At 45.4% G+C, this 19,192-nt stretch overlaps 1 protein-coding gene across 1 annotated transcript; it reads right to left on the bottom strand.

The window, feature by feature from the left end:
* Positions 1–711: 711 nt before the first annotated feature.
* On the bottom strand, positions 712–18,977 carry ACAD8 (acyl-CoA dehydrogenase family member 8). Its single transcript, XM_070952309.1, has 11 exons — positions 18,873–18,977; positions 17,288–17,388; positions 14,404–14,573; positions 12,095–12,204; positions 11,373–11,449; positions 9,852–9,989; positions 9,630–9,765; positions 9,452–9,549; positions 8,715–8,867; positions 3,606–3,708; positions 712–1,550 (listed from the first exon to the last, which is right to left on the bottom strand). Exons 1-11 carry the CDS (start codon positions 18,967–18,969, stop codon positions 1,498–1,500), a joined length of 1,236 nt encoding a protein of 411 aa, XP_070808410.1. The 5' UTR covers positions 18,970–18,977; the 3' UTR covers positions 712–1,497.
* Positions 18,978–19,192: the final 215 nt, after the last annotated feature.

Below are 19,192 nucleotides of genomic sequence, written 5' to 3'. Positions count from 1 at the left end.
CATGAAGAAATTGCAGCTTCCTGCAATCACACCAGCGGAACTGCAAAAAACTGTGCTACTCGGAACATCGTACATCTTAAGAAGGTACTTGGTTGATCCCTAGGACGCTGGCAGCAATGCATATCAACCATTAGCACCAGTCAATGGTATTTGTGACGCATTTTTGAATGTTCAGTTGACTGAGTTTCATGAATAAAAGAGATAATAATAATATAAATAGACAACGATGGATTCAAAAGCCAGTTCTCGTTTGCAAGCCTCAAGAAGGCGGGATAAAATCCTTCACCCTAAACAAGCCAAAATCGAGCAGATGCAAAAGACAAGAAATCACGAGGCATTTATTGATTCCAACATTCGGAAGGAAATAATCCGAGATTTGCAGTTCACTGTGGGCGAGATTCATTTTAGCTTGTACAGATTTTAATCTTGTGATTTTATATTTTCAATTGTGTGTGGGATATAGTACGTCTTATTTTAATTGTGATGCTTCTGACACACACACAAAAAAGGAAACAAGTTCATTTTTGGCTTTTCTGTGGCCATCTAATAGGATGGCAAAAACATTTTATTTTTTTTTTCTTTGAAGACGTTTCGCTTCTCATCCAAGAAGCTTCTCCAGCTCTGAGAGGATAGTGGGGAATGGAAGGATTTCTATTCCTTGCAGACAGTTGGTTATTTGCATCCTTTTTTAGGAACCTTGAAGCACGAAAGAGGAATGGATTTCCAGAGGAAAAAAATGCAGACTACAGGAAGCATGACCCTGAGGACACAAATAAACCTCCAAGTGCTTCGATGACCCTCTAAAAGGATGCAAATGACCAGCTGTCTGCAAGGAATATAAATCCTTCCATTCCCCACTATCCACTCAGAACTGAAGAAGCTTCTTGGATGAGAATCAAAACATTTTCAAAAGAAAAAACAAGAAAGGTTTTTTTCCAGAGAAAGCACCTTTAGGACAACCTGACCTGGATGACTGAGAATCTCTACAGACGACGGCAAAAAGTTAGGGGGAAAAAAAAAATCAGGTTCCTACCATCACAATGCTGAAAATCGACTTACCGAGAGCACGGCAAGCCTTTCCATGTTAAAAGATTGAGAAAACAAAAAAAAAAAAGAGAGAGAGATTTTTGTCTCCTTTGGCAAACAACTCTCCCTTTTTTCTGGAGAGAAATATGAAAATGAGCAGGTTTCCCAGCCTAAGCAAAATCCAGAAGGGATCCAATTCTTCCCAGATGCTGCTGGGATGCGGGAACTCGTGATGATGGAAGGCTGATGCAAAACTCCCACATGCAGATGTTCAGCGTTGGTATTTTGTGGACAAAGGGATCTATTGAGACCAGCCCGTCTTTGTCGTGCCTTTGCAGTTCTGCCGGGCTGTGCCTGTCGCAAAAACTGGAGTTTAGGTCAAGGAGACAGGATGAGAAAAATGCATCGCGTTCTCCTTTGTCCCCAAAGGCAGCTTGTAGCACACTGAGGCCGATGACCAGCTCTGGACACTCATGCCTGTAACAGAGACCTGGCTATGATCATCTTCATGATTTCATTGGTCCCTGCAGTCCACAAAAAGGAAAACAAGAGATGGGTGTGTTAAGTTAGCAAAAACTGCAAAACAGCTTGGGTGCAGAAGAGGTACCGAACGGCAGGGAATCCCCATTTAGCATCCTAAGAAATGGGAGCTTCAATCAGGGGTGCTATTCAGCGGGTTCTGACAGGTTCTGGAGAACCGGTAGCAGAAATTTTGAGTAGTTCAGAGAACCGGTAGTGAAAATTTTGACTGGCCCCGCCCCCATCTATTCTCTGCCTCCCGAGTCCCAGCTGATCGGGAGGAAATGGGGATTTTCCAGTATCCTTTCCCCTGGATTGGGGAGGGAATGGAGATTTTACAGTATCCTTCCCACGGAGTGGGGTGGGAATGGAGATTTTACAGTATCCTTCCCCTGCCATGCCCACCAAGCCACACCCACCAAACCATGCCACGCCCACCAAACCACACCCACAGAACCGGTAAGAAAATTTTTTGAAACCCATCACTGCATAAGCCCCTTTTTGGGGTCTCCATTGTAACTTTAACTGGTTGCTAAAACCTGTAATCAATTCAAATATTACATATAAACTGCATTCAATGTTCCAATTTTCTTCTAAACCGTCACTCACCTGACCGAATTACAGAAATGGGGAAATTCCTAAGTACAGGTAAACCAAAAATAGTAAGTTTTTAAATACAGCAAATTCCCAAATTACATTTTCTCTGATGTTCACAAACTCTCACGTTATGTGACAATTTGCAAACATCAGAGAAAACGTTATCGCATTTGGGAATTTACTACACTTAGGAATTTGCTATGTTTACTTTAGTTTTTCTTTTTTTCCGTGTGACTGGTTTATTGGCCTGGCCTTTGCTACTCTCTCCTCTCCCTCCCTCCCTCCCTCCCTCCCTCTCTCTCTCTCTCTCTCTCTCTCACTCACTCACTCTCCCTCCCTCTCTCTCTTTCTCTCTCTGTGCGTAACTAGTAGCAGCACTTTTCAAGCATGTTTTCTCAAGTCACACAAAAAAACTATTGTGCCAAGGACTTGATCGAGAACTGAGAGCAGCTACTGGACCATCAGTCCAATATATAACTCAGGTTGTATTTTTTTTTTTAAATTTGATTTATATGCTGCCCTTCTCCGGAGACTCAGGGCGGCTTACAATGCGTTAAGCAATAGCCTTCATACTTTTGTATATTTATACAAAGTCAGCTTATTGCCCCCACAAACTGGGTCCTCAATTTACCTACCTTAGAAAGGATGGAAAGCCGAGTCAACCTTGAGCCTGGTGAGATTCGAACTTACAGTAATTGCAGACAGCTGGTGTTAATCACAATACTATTAGTCTGCTGAGCCACCAGGCCCGTGGCTCAGCAGACTAATTTAACTGGACTTGGTATACATTGTTGTCGCCTGCCAGCGGCCAGTGGATCTGGCAGCAGATTCAGACAGTGAGAAGGTTGGGGAGGAACATGGGCCAATCCTGGAGTCTGGGGAAGGCTCTGACGAGGACTCTGCGTCAGAGGCAGAGAGTGAGCCAGGGCCGTATGCCAGTTATCAGCTGCCTTCGGAGTCAGACATCAGTGAGGCAAACAAACAGCTGGAGCCTGTTCCCATTGTGAGAGTTGCCAGACGAAGGGAACAGCTAAGGGACAAGGGCCGACTCAGGAGTAAGGCCACAAGTGGACAATGAACGGCCCCTCCCAGAGGGAATAAAAGAGGAGCGAAAGGGGAGTGGAGTTTGCAGGAAACAAGTAGTTCACTTAATTGGTTCGTGACTCCTTGCCAAGTTTTGAAGATATCGGCCTGGCAGCTCTCCAAGCCAGATAAGGTCTGTGACTGTAAATTCTCCCTTGAAAGACTTCGCTGGATGTGAATGAGAAGAATTCACAGTAACTTAACAAAAAGGGTTTTTTTTTGTCGGGACAAGGAGTCTGCTTCATGCTCTTAGGAAGCCTAGGTCAGAACATACATCAGGGAGATGCCGACAAGAGTGGGCAAGGTTGTGTCCAATCCACAGCACCTGTGTGTGTGAACAGCAAGGGCCAAGCTCCTAGGAACTGCCTGGGACAACCTACCTTCTAAAATCTGATGCACTCTGATGTCCCGCACGAACTGTTGCACGGCGTAATCCTTCAGATAGCCGTAGCCGCCATGCATCTGCAGAGCTTGATTGCAGATCTATGAGGAAGAGGAAGAGAAACCCAGTGAAAACTCAGGAGTGAGAAAAAAATCTTTTTTTTCTTTCCAAGAAGAGCACGCCAGGGCCTAGAAACTTAGGAGGGAAAAGCATGCTGAGACGGACAAAGCCGACAACGAAACTGTGCGAATATACAGGTAACTCAACTTAACAAACACACCTGGCAATTAGCAATTTCTTTTCTTCTTTTTTTTTTATTGAAAAGTTTTAAAATATTTTTACAAACAAATTTCCCCTCCCCTTCCTCCCCCCACCCTTTCCCTTCTGCCTCCCCTCCCCCCCCCACTTCACAGAGCAAAATACAGGGTATAGCATTTCCATTGCTAAGATTGCCGGGAGAAATATCAACAACCTCAGATATGCCGATGATACCACTCTAATGGCAAAAAGCGAAGAGGAACTAAAGAGCCTCTTGATGCAGGTGAAGAAGGAGAGTGCAAAAATTGGCTTGAAACTCAACATTAAGAAAACTAAGATCATGGCATCCGGGCCCTCTCAATTCCTGGCAAATAGATGGGGAAGAAATGGAGGTAGTGACAGATTTTATTTTCCTGGGCTCCAAGGTCAGCGCAGATGGGAACTGCAGCCAAGAAATTAAAAGACGCTTGATCCTGGGGAGGAAAGCTATGGCAAAGTTAGACAGCATACTAAAAAGCAGAGACATCACCCTGCCAATAAAAGAGCGTATAGTCAAGGCTATGGTTTTCCCAGTTGCAATGGACGGCTGTGAAAGTTGGACCATAAGGAAGGCTGAGCACCAAAGAATGGAGGCCTTTGAACTCTGGTGCTGGAGAAGACTCCTGCGAGTCCCTTGGACTGCAAGGTGATCTAACCAGTCAATCCTAGAGGAGATCAACCCTGACTGCTCTTTAGAAGGCCAGATCCTGAAGAGGAAACTCAAATACTTTGGCCACCTAATGAGAAGGAAGGACTCACTGGAGAAGAGCCTAATGCTGGGAACAATTGAGGGCAAGAGAAGAATGGGACAACAGAGAAGGAGGTGGCTGGATGGAGTCACTGAAGCAGTAAGCATGATCTTAAATGGACTCCAGAGGATGGTAGAGGACAGGAAGGCCTGGAGGAACATTGTCCATGGGGTCGCGATGGGTCGGACATGACTTCACAACTAACAACAACAAAGCACTGTGCTGGTGAGCATGTCGCATCCAATTTTATGACCCTTTTTTCGGCCATGGTTCTTAAGCGAACCACTCTACATTAAATAAATTTGGCAGTCATTAAGTGAATATGGCTCCTCCCCCCCCCCATTGATTTTGCTGATCAGAGATATCTTGGAAGGTCTCACATGATGATCAAAGGAGCTCTGGATGCCACAAATGTCATGATTGATGTCCTAATTTATGTTAACAGTAGGGATGGTCAAACGGTCGTAAGTGCAAGGACCGGTCATTAATCTTTTTTTTTTCTCCAGTGCGGTTGCAACCTCCGTCACTAAACAAATTGGTTGCAAGCCGAGGCTCACCTTTAATTAATTTCTGAAACTCTGCAATGCACGCAGCTCCACAGTTCGATGTCGTTGTTTTAACCGTGTAGATGGAGCACAAGGCAATCATTTTTCAGACTTTTCTCTTTTTTTCTCCAGAAATGGGGATGGGATGGCTGTCCAGATGTTCCTGAATCCTATTCTGGATGGACAATTTTCAGGAATTCTGGGAGATGTAGTTTACAATGTCTGGGCCGACACAGCATTCCGATCCTTAAGTGTGTGCATTTGTCAATGAAAGGGCAAGACTGCCCTCTAGCAGCCAAATTTAATTAATAATAAATAATAAATGAAGGACTTTGTAGGATAACAAGAGAATCCCACAGGGCTGGAAAGGAACTCAGAGGTCTTCTAGTCCCGTGATGGTAAACCTATGGCACGTGTGCCACCTGTGGCATACGGAGCCATATCAGTGGGCATGCAAGCGTTGCCCTAATTCAGCTCCGATTTTCGGGCCTTCCGGGCCCACTGGAAGTCGGCAAACAGGCTGTTTCCGGCCTCCGGTGGGCCTCGGGGTGGGGAAGGCCGTTTTTGCCCTCCCCAGGCTCCTAGAAAGGTTCTGGAGCCTGGAGAGAGTGAAAAACAGGCCTACTGGGCCCACCGTGCCATCACATGCCAAAAGCGTGGGGAGCGTGGGGGGGGTGTCGCACGCAAATGTGTGGCACATTGAATTATGGGTGTGGGCATGCGCACACGTGACCCCCGCGCTCCCCCCACTTTTGGCCCAGAAAGCAAAAAGGTTAGCCATCGCTGCTCTAGTCCAACCTCCTGCACAAGTCAGAAAATCTTATACCAGGGGTCTGCAACCTTAAACACTCAAAGAGCCATTTGGACCCGTTTCCCACAGAAAAGAAAACACTGGAAGCCACAAAACCCTTCGGTGCCTGACTATTTCTTGAGCGGCCATAAAACTGACATATGTAGTTGAATTAAATGTTCTGTTTTCTTCTGAAACTTTTCTTTTCTTGGATTTATCCATGGTTGGCCTCTACTGGGGTTTGAAAAGCTAAATAAATCCTGTGCCGGCAAGTGTCACACATTGGCAGCTGTGACTGATATTTTGAGTGACAGGGAGTCGCAGCAGAGGGGTGAAAGAGCCACATGCGGCTCCAGAGCCGCAGGTTGCTGACCCCTGCCTTATATCAATCCGGGTCAAAGCATTGTCCTGTCTATTTTTCAAAACTTCCAATGATGGAGCGTCCACAACCCCCAGGAGGCAAACTATTCCATTCATGAATTAATCTCGCAATGAATAATCTCAATAACAAATTAAATATTAATTAATAAAATTAATAACGGTGAAAGCGACTTTTGGGAGGCGCGCTGCATTTCTTCTCAAATGACACCCTGGGCTCTTTTGGAGAGGAAGCACAACAGAAACAACCTCAGAATGCTCAGCCTTGATGGACAATCCAACGTGTAGATTTCATTTCAAGGAGAAAGAGGGAGATTCTAAGAGCCATAAGTGGCGCAGTGGTCAGAGTGCAGTACTGCAGGCTACTTCTGCTGACTGCCAGCTGCCTGCAAGTTGGCAGTTCGAATCTCATCAGTCTAAGTGATATTGCTATCTATCTTCCTTCCTTCCTTCCTTCCTTTCTTCTTCCTACATAAGATCTCTGACCTCCGGGTGTTCCGCTGCGCACTGAAGACCCTGTTGTTCCGCCAGGCAGGGCTGTCAATACAATAATTTTAAATTGGGGTATTTTAATTTTTGGGGTTTTAAATCGGCCAAATCTATTTTAATTATTTTAATTTTTAATTATTGTTGTGTGTTGTGTTTTTAAATTGGCTGTACACCGCCCTGAGTCCTTCAGGAGAAGGGCGGTATAGAAATAAAATTATTATTATTATTATTATTATTATTTCCTTCCTTCCTTCCTTCCTTCCTTCCTTCCTTCCTTCCTTCCTTCCTTCCCCTTTCCTTTCCTTTCCTTTCCTTTCCTTTCCTTTCCTTTCCTTTCCTTTCCTTTCCTTTCCTTTCTCCCTCCCTCCCTCTCTCCCTGTGGTTAGAATGCAGTATTGCTGGCTAATTCTGCCAATTACCAGGAGTTTGATTCTGACCGGCTAAAGGTTGATTCAGCCTTCCATCCTTCTGAGGTGGGTAAAATGAGGACCCAGATTGTTGGGGGCAAGAGGCTGACTCTGTAAACCCTTAGAGAGGGCTGTAAAAACACTGTGAAGCATTATATAAGTCTAAGTGCGATTGCTATCTTCCTTCCTTCCTTCCTTCCTTCCTTCCTTCCTTCCTTCCTTCCTTCCTTCCTTCCTTCCCTTTCCTTTCCTTTCCTTTCCTTCTTCCCTTCCCTTTCCTTTCTCCCTCCCTCTCTCCCTGTGGTTAGAATGCAGTATTGCTGGCTAATTCTGCCAATTACCAGGAGTTCCATTCTGACCGGCTAAAGGTTAACTCAGCCTTCCATCCTTCCGAGGTGGGTAAAATGAGGACCCAGATTGTTGGGGGCAAGAGGCTGACTCTGTAAACCCTTAGAGAGGGCTGTAAAAACACTGTGAAGCATTATATAAGTCTAAGTGCGATTGCTATCTTCCTTCCTTCCTTCCTTCCTTCCTTCCTTCCTTCCTTCCTTCCTTCCTTCCTTCCCTTTCCTTTCCTTTCCTTTCCTTCTTCCCTTCCCTTTCCTTTCTCCCTCCCTCTCTCCCTGTGGTTAGAATGCAGTATTGCTGGCTAATTCTGCCAATTACCAGGAGTTCCATTCTGACCGGCTAAAGGTTAACTCAGCCTTCCATCCTTCCGAGGTGGGTAAAATGAGGACCCAGATTGTTGGGGGCAAGAGGCTGACTCTGTAAACCCTTAGAGAGGGCTGTAAAAACACTGTGAAGCATTATATAAGTCTAAGTGCGATTGCTATCTTCCTTCCTTCCTTCCTTCCTTCCTTCCTTCCTTCCTTCCTTCCTTCCTTTCCTTTCCTTTCCTTTCCTTTCCTTTCCTTCTTCCCTTCCCTTTCCTTTCTCCCTCCCTCTCTCCCTGTGGTTAGAATGCAGTATTGCAAGCTAATTCTGCCAATTACCAGGAGTTTGATTCTGACCGGCTAAAGGTTAACTCAGCCTTCCATCCTTCCGAGGTGGGTAAAATGAGGACCCAGATTGTTGGGGGCAAGAGGCTGACTCCGTACACTGCTTAGAAAGGGCTGTAAAGCACTGTGAAGTGGTATATAAGTCTAACTACTATTGCTATCTTCCTTCCTTCCTTCCATCCCTCCCTAACTCTGTAAACCGCTCAGAGAGGGCTGTAAAGCACTGTGAAGCGGTATATAAGTCTAAGCTAACAGGTAACAAGTTTAACAGAGTTGGAAGGGTCCTTGCAGGTCATCAAGTCCAACCCCCTGCCCAAGCAGGAGACCCTACATCTGCCTCTACCTAGGATCGAACTCACAACCTCCTGATTGTGAGGCAAGAGCTCCACCTCTAGGCCATCGGGTCGTAGTTCGCTAGTGCTATTCTGCCCCCTCCATAAAGGGTTTTACATACATCAAAGCACTCGTCTGTGGCAAAGAGCTTGGCCATGGAGCACAGAGCGACAGCATCATTCCGCTGTTCCTGCAGAGCTCGGGCGGCGTTGCGCACCATCAGACGAGCTGCCACTAACCGGGTCGCCATCTGAGCCAGCTGGAACTGGAGATACTGACAAGGAGAAAGAGGAAGCAGTTAAAACATGGGCCAGTCCTAGGGACCGGGGAAGGCCCGGATGAGGGCTCTGCGTCGGAGGCAGAGATGGGGCCAGGGCCATCGGGGAGTGATGTGCGGACTCCGGAGCCTCCAGAGGCTGACAGCAGAGAGGCAGAGGAACAGGAGGAGCCTGTTCCTAGTGCATGTATGAGAAGAGCTGCCAGAAGGCAAGAGCAGCTCAAGCAGAGAGGACGACTCGGGAGTAAAGCCAAGAGATGATTGGCCCCTCCCTCTTGGGCTCTTTGTCGGAAAGCAACGTTGATAGTCTTGCTGCACTTATCTCTTGTCGGCGTCTTCTGCTTCTGAACTTTCGCCAAGAGAACCCTTTGGCAATTTGCCTAATTATACCAAGGTTGGTGATCAGACTGAAGAATTGGTGTTATGGAGAGTTTGTTTTAATTTAGTTTGGACGACGCTGAGAATGAGTTAAGCCAAGCTGTCTCGGGAATTGTGGGAGTTGAAGTCCACAGGTTGTAAAAGGGCCACAGTTGCCCACCCCTGCCCCAGGCAGATGTTTAAGGAACCCACAGAAAACACACCTGATTGGTGGCCAAGACCTCCCCGAATTGTCTGCGGACATTAAGATGCTCTCGAGCCAGGAGAACCGAAGCGTGGGCGGCCCCCAAGGAACAGGACGCTGGAGAAGAAACCGAACACAGCCTCTGAACCACACATTCTATCCGACTGTGGTCGGTGACCCCATAACACCTTCCTTACCGATATTAATTCTCCCTCCGTTGAGGCCCTGCATGGCGATGTTGAACCCGTGGCCTTCCTCTCCTAGCCGGTTGGCCACCGGAACGGTGCAGTCTTCGAAGATGACCGCCCGGGTCGGTTGCGAATTCCAACCCACCTGCAGGAAAACAGGCACCGTTCTTTGATGCTCCAGGTGGCCCCCAACTCAACCCGGGACATAGGAGACAACCCACCGGCTCTTACTTTCTTCTCCTTTTTGCCAAAACTCAAGCCGGGAGTTCCTTTCTCCAGCACCAGGCAGGAGATGCCCTTCGGGCCTGCCCCGCCCGTGCGGCACATCACCACGTAGAGGTCGGCGGCGCCACCACCGCTGATGAAAGCCTGGGAGAAGAGGAGCAGAAGTTAACAGGTTAACAGAGCGTGAAGGGACCTTGTAGGTCATCTAGTCCAACCCTCCGCCCAAGGAGGGGACCCTACACCATTTCTGAAAGATGGCAATCCAGTCTCTTCTTGAAAGCCTCCAGTGATGAAGCTCCCACAACTTCTGAAGGCAACTTCTGTTCCATGGGTTGATTGTTCTCACTGTCAGGAAATTTCTCCTTATTTCCAGGTTGAATCTCTCCTTGATCAGTTTCCATCCATTATTCCTTGTCTGGCCCTTCAGGTGCCTTGGAAAATAGCTTGACCCCCTTCCTTCTCTCTGTGGCAGCCCCTCAAATACTGGAAGACTGCTCTCCTGTCTCCCCTGGTCCTTCTCTTCACTAGACTAGCCAGGCCCAGTTCCTGCAACCGTTCATTGTATGTTTTAGTCTCCGGTCCCCTAATCATCTTGGTTGCTATTCTCTACACTCTTTCTAGAGCCTCAATATCCTTTACAGATTAACAGAGTTGGAAGGGACCTTGTAGGTCATCTAGTCCAACCCCCCACCCAAGCAGGAGACCCTACACCATTTCTGACAGATGGCAATCCAGTCTCTTCTTGAAAGCCTCCAGTGATGAAGCTCCCACAACTTCCGAAGGCAACTTCTGTTCCATGGATTGATTGCTCTCACTGTCAGAAAATTCCTCCTCATTTCTAGGTTGAATCTCTCCTTGTTCAGTTTCCATCCATTATTCCTTGTCTGGCCTTCAGGTGCTTTGGAAAAGAGCTTGACCCCCTTCCTCCTCTCTGGGGCAGCCCCTCAAATATTGGAAGACGGCTATCATGTCTCCCCTGGTCCTTCTCTTCACTAGACTAGCCATGCCCAGTTCCTGCAACTGTTCATTGGAGGAGTTGTTGTAGGAGGTTGGTTGCTCTGTTAGTTTCTCTGGTGAAGGAACATCAGAAAGGATCCGGTAGCCCCTTTTCCACCTATCCCTTTTCCAGGTAGTCCTCGACTTATGACCACAACAGAGCCAAAATTTATGTTGCCAAGCGAGACAGGTTGTTCGGCGAATTTTACCCCATTTTACAACCTCGAATCACTGCCGTTCTTGGTAACACGGTTGTTAAGTGAATCTGCCTTCCCCCGTTTACTTCACTGGTCAGAAGGTCGGCAAAAATGGGGATCGTGTGACCGTCATAATCGTCATAAATACGAGTTACTTGGCAAGTATGACCATAGGGTTGTAACTTCGAACAGTCACTAAACAAACTGTCGTAAGTCGAGGACCACCTGTCTGAAGAGGCATAAGTTACAGTTCACAGTTTTAATATGCGGGTTAATTAGAAAAGAAACTTCCAGAATTCTTCACAGTGGTTCTGTCAGAGAGGGAGAAGGATACCTTGGAGCCGTTGAGGATATACACGTCTCCACGTTTCTTAGCCGAAGTTAGTAACGAAGCCGCATCACTTCCGCTTCCTAGTGACAAAGTGATAATTCAGAATATTTTCATTAGGAAACGCCTGCTCCGGTTCCCCTTTTCCCTCCCATCGCCCATCGCTCATCGATTCGAAGCTCTCCCAGGAAGAGTCTCTCTTATCCTCAGTTCCATCTTCATCATCACCCTCCATCTGAAAGTGAAAGGATCACCTCTGGATTTGAACCCGGATCTTTATGTAAAGGTAAAGGTTCCCCTCGCACATATGTGCTAGTCGTTCCCGACTCTAGGGGGCGGTGCTCGTCTCCGTTTCAAAGCCAAAGAGCCAGCGCTGTCCGAAGACGTCTCCGTGGTCATGTGGCCGGCATGACTCAACGCCAAAGGCGCACGGAACAACACTGTTACCTTCCCAACAAAGGTGGTCCCTATTTTTCTACTTGCATTTTTTACCTGCTTTCGAACTGCTAGGTTGGCAGAAGCTGGGACAAGGAACGGGAGCTCACCCCATTATGCAGCACTAGGGATTCGAACCGCTGAACTGTCGACCTTTCGATTGACAAGCTCAGCGTCTTAGCCGCTGAGCCACCGCATCCCTGTAATCCCAGTGTGGATCCACAGCACTGTTATAACAATTGGCCGATTTTATAACAATTTCCAAGAGTCCCAAAGGGACACAATTGTCTCACCTGGCTCTGTCAGGCAATAAGAGGCAAATTTTTCCATGCTGCAAAGGGAAGGGCAGAATTTCAGCCTCTGTTCCTCGTTCCCAAAAGTGTCGATCATCCAAGCACACATACTGCAGCGGGAGGAGAGAAACAGGGCCACAGATTATGGAGTTATCCATTACAGATCCAGTTAGTAGTTAAGGCATCAGGTTAGAAACCTGGAGACGGTGAGTTCTAGTCTCACTTTAGGCATGAAAGCCGGCTGGGTGATTTTGGGCCAATCATCAGGAGACTGGGAGTTCTAGTTCTGCCTTTAGGCATGAAAGCCGGCTGGGTGAATTTGGGCCAATCACCAGGAGACTGGGAGTTCCAGTCTCACCTTAGGCATGAAAGCCGGCTGGGTGATTTTGGGCCAATCACCAGGAGACTGGGAGTTCTAGTCTCACTTTAGGCATGAAAGCCGGCTGGGTGATTTTGGGCCAATCACCAGGAGACTGGGAGTTCTAGTCTCACCTTAGGCATGAAAACTGGCTTGGTGATTTTGGGCCAATCACCAGGAGACTGGGAGTTTTAGTCCTGCCTTAGATATGAAAGCTGGCTGGGTGATTTTGGGCCAATGACCAGGAGACTGGGAGTTCTAGTCTCACCTTAGGCGTGAAAGCCGGCTGGGTGATTTTGGGCCAATCACCAGGAGACTGGGAGTTCTAGTCTCACTTTAGGCATGAAAGCTGGCTGGGTGATTTTGGGCCAATCACCAGGAGACGGGGAGTTCTAGTCCTGCCTTACGCATGAAAGACACTTGGGTGCCTTTGGGCCTATCACCAGTGAACGGCGAGTTCTAGTCCCACTTTAGGCATGAAAGGAGACTGGGTAACTTTGGGCCAATCCCTCTCTCTCTCTCAGTCCAACCTACCTCACCAGATTGTTGTAACGAGGAAAATAGGATTAAAAAAAAGGCGCATTAGATAAATTCACTGCCTTGAATAACTTATAAAGTCATAAAGGCAGGCTTAAATAAAATAATAAAATAAAATAAAATAAAATAAAATAAAATAAAATAAAATAAAATAAAATAAAATAAAATAAAATAAAATAATAAAATAAAATAAAATAAAATAAAATAAAATAAAATAAAATAATATAAAATAAAATAAAATAAAATAAAATAAAATAAAATAAAATAAATAAAATAAAATAAAATAAAATAAACTTTTCAGATTTTTCGTCAGGCCCTGAAAACACATCTATTTCATCTAGCCGGGCTGGCTTGATCCCATCCTTGCTGTTTTAATTTGTAATTGGTTTTAACTGGGTTATTTTAAATTGGTGGCCAAAATTATTTAATGTCTTTTAAACTGCTTTTAAATTTTATATGTTGTGTTTTACCGTGGCTGTTCACCGCCCTGAGTCCTGTTGGAGAAGGGCGGTATAAAAATAAAATAAAATAAAATAAAATAAAATAAAATAAAATAAAATAAAATAAAATAAAATAAAATAAAATAAAATAAAATAAAATAAAATAAAATAATAAAATAAAATAAAATAAAATAAAATAAAATAAAATAAAATAAAATAAAATAAAATAAAATAAAATAAAATAAAATAAAAAAATAAAATAAAATAAAATAAAATAAAATAAAATAAAATAAAATAAAATAAAATAAAATAAAATAAAATAAAATAAAATAAAATAAAATAAAATAAAATAAAATAAAATAAAATAATAAAATAAAATAAAATAAAATAAAATAAATAATAAAATATAAAATAAAATAAAATAAAATAAAATAATAAAATAAAATATAAAATAAAATATAAAATAAAATAAAATAATAAAATAATAATAAAATAAAATAAAATAAAATAAAATAATAAAATAAAATAAAATAAAATAAAATAAAATAAAATAAAATAAAATAAAATAAAATAATAAAATAAAATAAAAGCAGATTATAAATGTATAACCCCCTCCATACCTTCAACGGGACAATCCCTGGGTGCTGGATGTACCCAGAAGAGCCTTGGTAGTACAGTGGTTTAATGCACCCTGTTATTAACACAGCTGCCTGCAATTACTGCAGGTTCGAATCTCGCCAAGGCTCAAGGTTGACTCAACCTTCCATCCTTTCTAAGGTAGGTGAAATGAGGACCCGGTTTGTGGGGGCAATAAGCTGACTTTGTATAAAATATATACAAAAGGATGAAGGCTATTGCTGAGCACATTGTAAGCCGCCCTGAGTCTCCGGAGAAGGGCGGCATATAAATCGAATTAAAAAAAAAAAAAAAAAAGAAGGCCCAGTGTGGAGGCTGAACCCACAGCAGAAACTCACTTGTGGATGCTGATGTAAGCTGTGGTGCTGACGCAGCCGGTCGAGAGAGCCTCGAAGATGACGGAGGTGTCAAGCCGAGAGAGTCCAGAGCCCCCCACGTCTGGCTTCACGTAGATGCCCCCAAACCCCAGCTGAGCTGCTTTCCGGAGTGTCTCCACCGGGAAGATTTCCTGTCAGTAACAAAGACGAGAGGGAAATGGAACTGCGTCAATTGCAAGAGCTTTACCCAGCTCCCATTGCTACGGAATAAACAGTCAAATTGAAATTGTGAATTGTTATTTCCCCGACAATTTTCATGCCAAGGAAGGGAAAGCCTCTATAGAAACAAAAGTTGTAAATAAGAGCAATATTTGGAGCGTAAAACAATGTCTCCCTTTCCATTTTCTTTCAGATCCTTAAGTCCTGCATTAGCCCAGTTTTTTTGGGGGGGGTCACTTTAAGCTGTGTAGACTTCCACTCCCATAATCCCCCAGCCAGCAGGGGAATTCTGGGAGTTGAAGTCCACCCATTTTAGCATCCAAAGTTGAGAAACGCTGCATTAGCCTTGCACCAAGTAAGAACATTTATTGACTGAGCTTACTATGTACTTACACCAGCCTTGTTTAATAAGGTTTGCGAAACCTATTGTGATCTGGTTGACCTCGACTGATCTTGAAAAAAAGATAAGCATGGACGGACCAGCTTTGTGCTCGGAAAGGAGACCACTAAGAAATCCCAAAACTGTAGAATACAGTGGCCCATCAAAAATAATCCCCGAAGGCACCAGAAAGCAGCTTGCATCTTTTCACCAAGAAAGTAACACAGTTGTTTGTGTCTTTCTTTCTTTCCTTTCTTTTTCTTTCTTTCTTTCTTTCTTTCTCTTTTTCTTTCTTTCTTTTCTTTTCTTTTCTTTTCTTTCTCTTCTTTCCTTTCTTTCTTTCTTTCTTTCTTTCTTTCTTCTTTCTTTCTTTCTTTCTTTCTTAGGGCTTTCAGTCCCCCCTAAGTGGTGTTCTTTTTTTATACAAAGTCAGTTTATTGCCCCTACAATCCGGGTCCTCATTTTACCTACCTCGAAAGGATGGAAGGCTGAGTCAACCTTGAGCCTGGTGAGAATTGAACTCGCAGTAATTGCAGGCAGCTGGCAGCTAAGTGCTACTTTAACAGCAGTTTAGTCCGCTGCGCCACCAAGGCTCCTTACAACCTGTAGGGCATTTTTCCTTGACTCATGAATCTTATTCACTCCAGGCAAGCCACCGGTAGTGTCAGTAGACCCAACGGAGACCATTGGACCATATAGTCCAAGCTGGACACCTTACACCATTTCTAACAAATGGCAGTCCAATCTCTTCTTGAAAGCCTCCAGGGATGAAGCTTGCACAACTTCTGAAGGCAACTTCTGTTCCATTGGTTGGTTTTTCTCACTGTCAAGAAAATTTTTCCTTAGTTCTAAGTTGCTTCTCTCCTTGATTAGTTCCCACCCATTGCTTCTTGTCCTACCCTCAGGTGCTTTGGAGAATAGCTTGACTCCCTCTTCTTTGGGGCAGCCCCTGAGATATTGGAAGACTGCTATCATGTCTCCCCTAGTCCTTCTTTTCATTAAACTAGACATACCCACTTCCTGCAACCGTTCTTCGTATGTTTTAGCCTCCAGTCCTCTAATCATTTTTGTTGCTTTTCTCTGCACTTTTTCTAGAGTCTCAACATCTTTTTTTATACCGTGTTTCCCCGAAAATAAGACATCCCCTGATAATAAGCCCAATTAGGCTTTTGAGGACATGTGCTAAAATAAGCCCCCCCTTGAAAATAAGCCCTCCCCGAAAATATTTAAACGCATACGCAGCTGGTCCCTGCCATTTCCTCTGGTTTCCTCCACATGCCCCAAAATAATAAGACCTCCCCGAAAATAAGGCCAAGCACTTATTTCGGGGTTCAAAAAATATATATAAGACAGGGTCTTATTTTCGGGGAAACATGCTAGTATAGACCAGGTAGCTGTTCTGGGCAGGCAGCAATTCTCCAAGATTTATTTAAAATCTATTTTTCTGCTGTTTTTTTTTCTTTTTTAATTTGATTTATATGCCGCCTTTCTCCGGAGACTCAGGGCGGCTTACAATGCGTTCTGTTTTCTTCTGAAACTTTTCTTTTCTTGGATTTATTTTTGGACATTCAGACTTACCGTAGCTTGCCGAGTTTCTTATCTTTAAGCTAACTACACATGTCTACATTCCTTCACTTTCTTCTACTGTTTTTTTTTTTTTTAATTAAATTTTTTTTAATTTGATTTATATGCCGCCCTTCTCCGGAGACTCAGGGCGGCTTACAATGCGTTAAGCAATAGCCTTCATACTTTTGTATATTTATACAAAGTCAGTTTATTGCCCCCACAATATGGGTCCTCATTTTACCTACCTTTGAAAGGATGGAAGGCTGAGTCAACCTTGAGCCTGGTAAGATTCGAACCTGCAGTAATTGCAGGCAGCTGTGTTAATAACAGGGTGCTTTAGACCACTGTACTACCAAGGCTCCTGTTAACCCCTCTCTGAGGATTATTTTCACACAAAGCAAAGCCTGACTAGGTGGCTCAGTGGCTAAAGACACTTGAGCTTTGTCGATCAGAAAGGTCGGCAGTTCAGCAGTTCGGCGGTTCGAATCCCTAGTATAGGTCTCCTGCGTAAGCAGGGGGTTGGACTAGATGACCTCCAAGGTCCCTTCCAGCTCTGTTACTGTAAGTATACAAACACATCTCAAAGTGTTTGTAAAAAAGGACTGTTCCTTTTTTTTTTTTCCTTACACAAACTGGCTCAAGAAAAGAATTTCCTTAACCTTGGCAGAGAAGGCAGGAGGCGTGAACTGTACAGTCATCAGCATGATGTCCCAAGGAGAAAAAAACCAACAGGTGTCTCACCTTTTCGTCCCACTCAGCCATGTGCGGGGCCATCTCCTTGGCAGCAAAGTCGAAAGCCACTTTTTGAAACTCCTGCTGCTCTTCCGTCAGGCCCAGGGCAGCTGGGGAAGGCCAGGAGAGAATCAGCTCGCAAAAGCGGAAAGCGGGAAGGAAAATTTGGGGGGGGGGGGGGAAGAAGGGGGGAGGAAAGGAAGAGAAAGCCCAACTCTTGAGAATTGAGGAAACTTCTTGGATGAGAAGCAAAACGTTTTCAAAGAAAACATCCAAGAAAATCCAAAGGTGTTTTGGAAGACAAAACACCTTTTGGGACAGCCATGACTTGGATGATTGAGAATCTCCGTAGAGAACCCCAAACTCTTTTTTTTTTGTTCTTTCACCCCCATCCTGCTCTCCTTTCTCATACCTTCCTCCCTCCCTCCCTCCATGCTCTATTCCTTCCTCCCTCCCTTCTGCTCTATTCCTTCCTCCCTCCCTTTCTCTTGCTTCCTTTCTTCCCTCCCTTCCTTCCTCCTGCTCTATTCCTTCCTTCCTCCCTCCCTTTCTCATGCTATTCCTTCCTTCCCTCTCTCATGCTGTATTCTTTTATTCCTCCCTTCCTTCCTTCCTCCCTCCCTTCCTCCTGCTCTATTCCTTCCTTCCCTTCCTCTTTCCCTCCCTCATGCTCTATTCCTTCCTTCCTCCTGCTCTATTCCTTCCTCCATCCCTTCCTTCCTCCCTTTCTCATGCTATTGCTTCCTTCCTTTCCTCTCTCCTTCCCTTTCTCATCCATCCTTCCTTCCTTCCTTCCTTCCTTCCTTCCTTCCTTCCTTCCTTCCTTCTTTCTCCCCCCCACCCCGCATCCCTCCAACAAGGGGGAGTTACTCTGAGCTCCTTTCTCACCCTTCTCCCTTTTTACAGCGCAGGCAATCTCTCGTGCAAGTCGCCCCTTAAGATTTTCACCCCAACCTTCCCCAAATCCAGCTCTCTGTCCCTTTTCAATGAAACCCTGCTTTGGGGACCAGATCTGGAGGTCCCTCCTGCAACGAGGACCTCAGAGTTAGCCTTCCCACTTCGTGCCGAAATTCAACAGGTGAAGCAGCTTTTCCCTCCCCACCCCCACCCCCACCCCCCCAAAAAAGGCAGATTGCCCCCTCCCTGGCTAACTTTTCCCCATAAATTCGAAGCAAAAGCAGAAGCACCTGAAATAACCACAGGGGTCTTTTTTCCTACCCATCCTTGGGCTAACAGCTGTCAAGCCTGGGTACCACCTCCCTCCCCCCTCCAGCCAAGAATGCCTTCCTCCCAGCCCAAGGACCCTTCCCCAACCTGGCGCCCTCCAATGCTGGGGTTACAAATGCCATCATTAGGGCAGTCTGGGGATGATGGGAGCTGTAGTCCAGCTCAACCAAGGGGAGTTCGGGTTAGGGAAAAAGGCTGCAGCGGGGCACTCCCCTCTCCAGCTGAAAGCACCACCTGTTGGATTTCCGCCTGCAGCTCTAGACAAGCCAACTTTGCAATAGTTGATTTTTTTTTTTTTTTTTTAAGATAAGGAAGGTCAACCACCCCCCAATTCCCACCCCATCTCCCACCCCCCCTGGAGCCTTACGGTCTATGCAGGAGGCAACCCCTCTGCGCCCCCAGGCTCGCTTCGGGGCAGAGCCCCGCAGCCGGACCCCCAACCTAAAACAGCCCCTCCAAGCCATTGCTTCTCCTGGATCTCTACGGCTGCGGCTAGGGAGGCCGCATGGCCTTGTGGGTGTCGAAGTCCGCGCCTCTCCATCCCCTAGCGGGGAAACCCTTCCCAAAGAACTACCAATCCCGAAAGCGCTCGCGGCGAAGCGGCTTTGCTTTCTGGTATGGGCGTCTCCGGCTCGGGGCTTTCTGATTGGTGGAAGGGAAGGGGCTGGTCTTAAAGGCACAGCGGCG

Source organism: Pituophis catenifer, unplaced genomic scaffold (assembly GCF_029215685.1).
Source record: "Pituophis catenifer annectens isolate HBS135680 unplaced genomic scaffold, rPitCat1.0.hap2 SCAF_12, whole genome shotgun sequence".
NCBI lineage: Eukaryota > Metazoa > Chordata > Lepidosauria > Squamata > Colubridae > Pituophis > Pituophis catenifer.
Note: the sequence above shows the minus strand (reverse complement) of the source record. Positions and strands in the feature narration are given on the sequence as shown.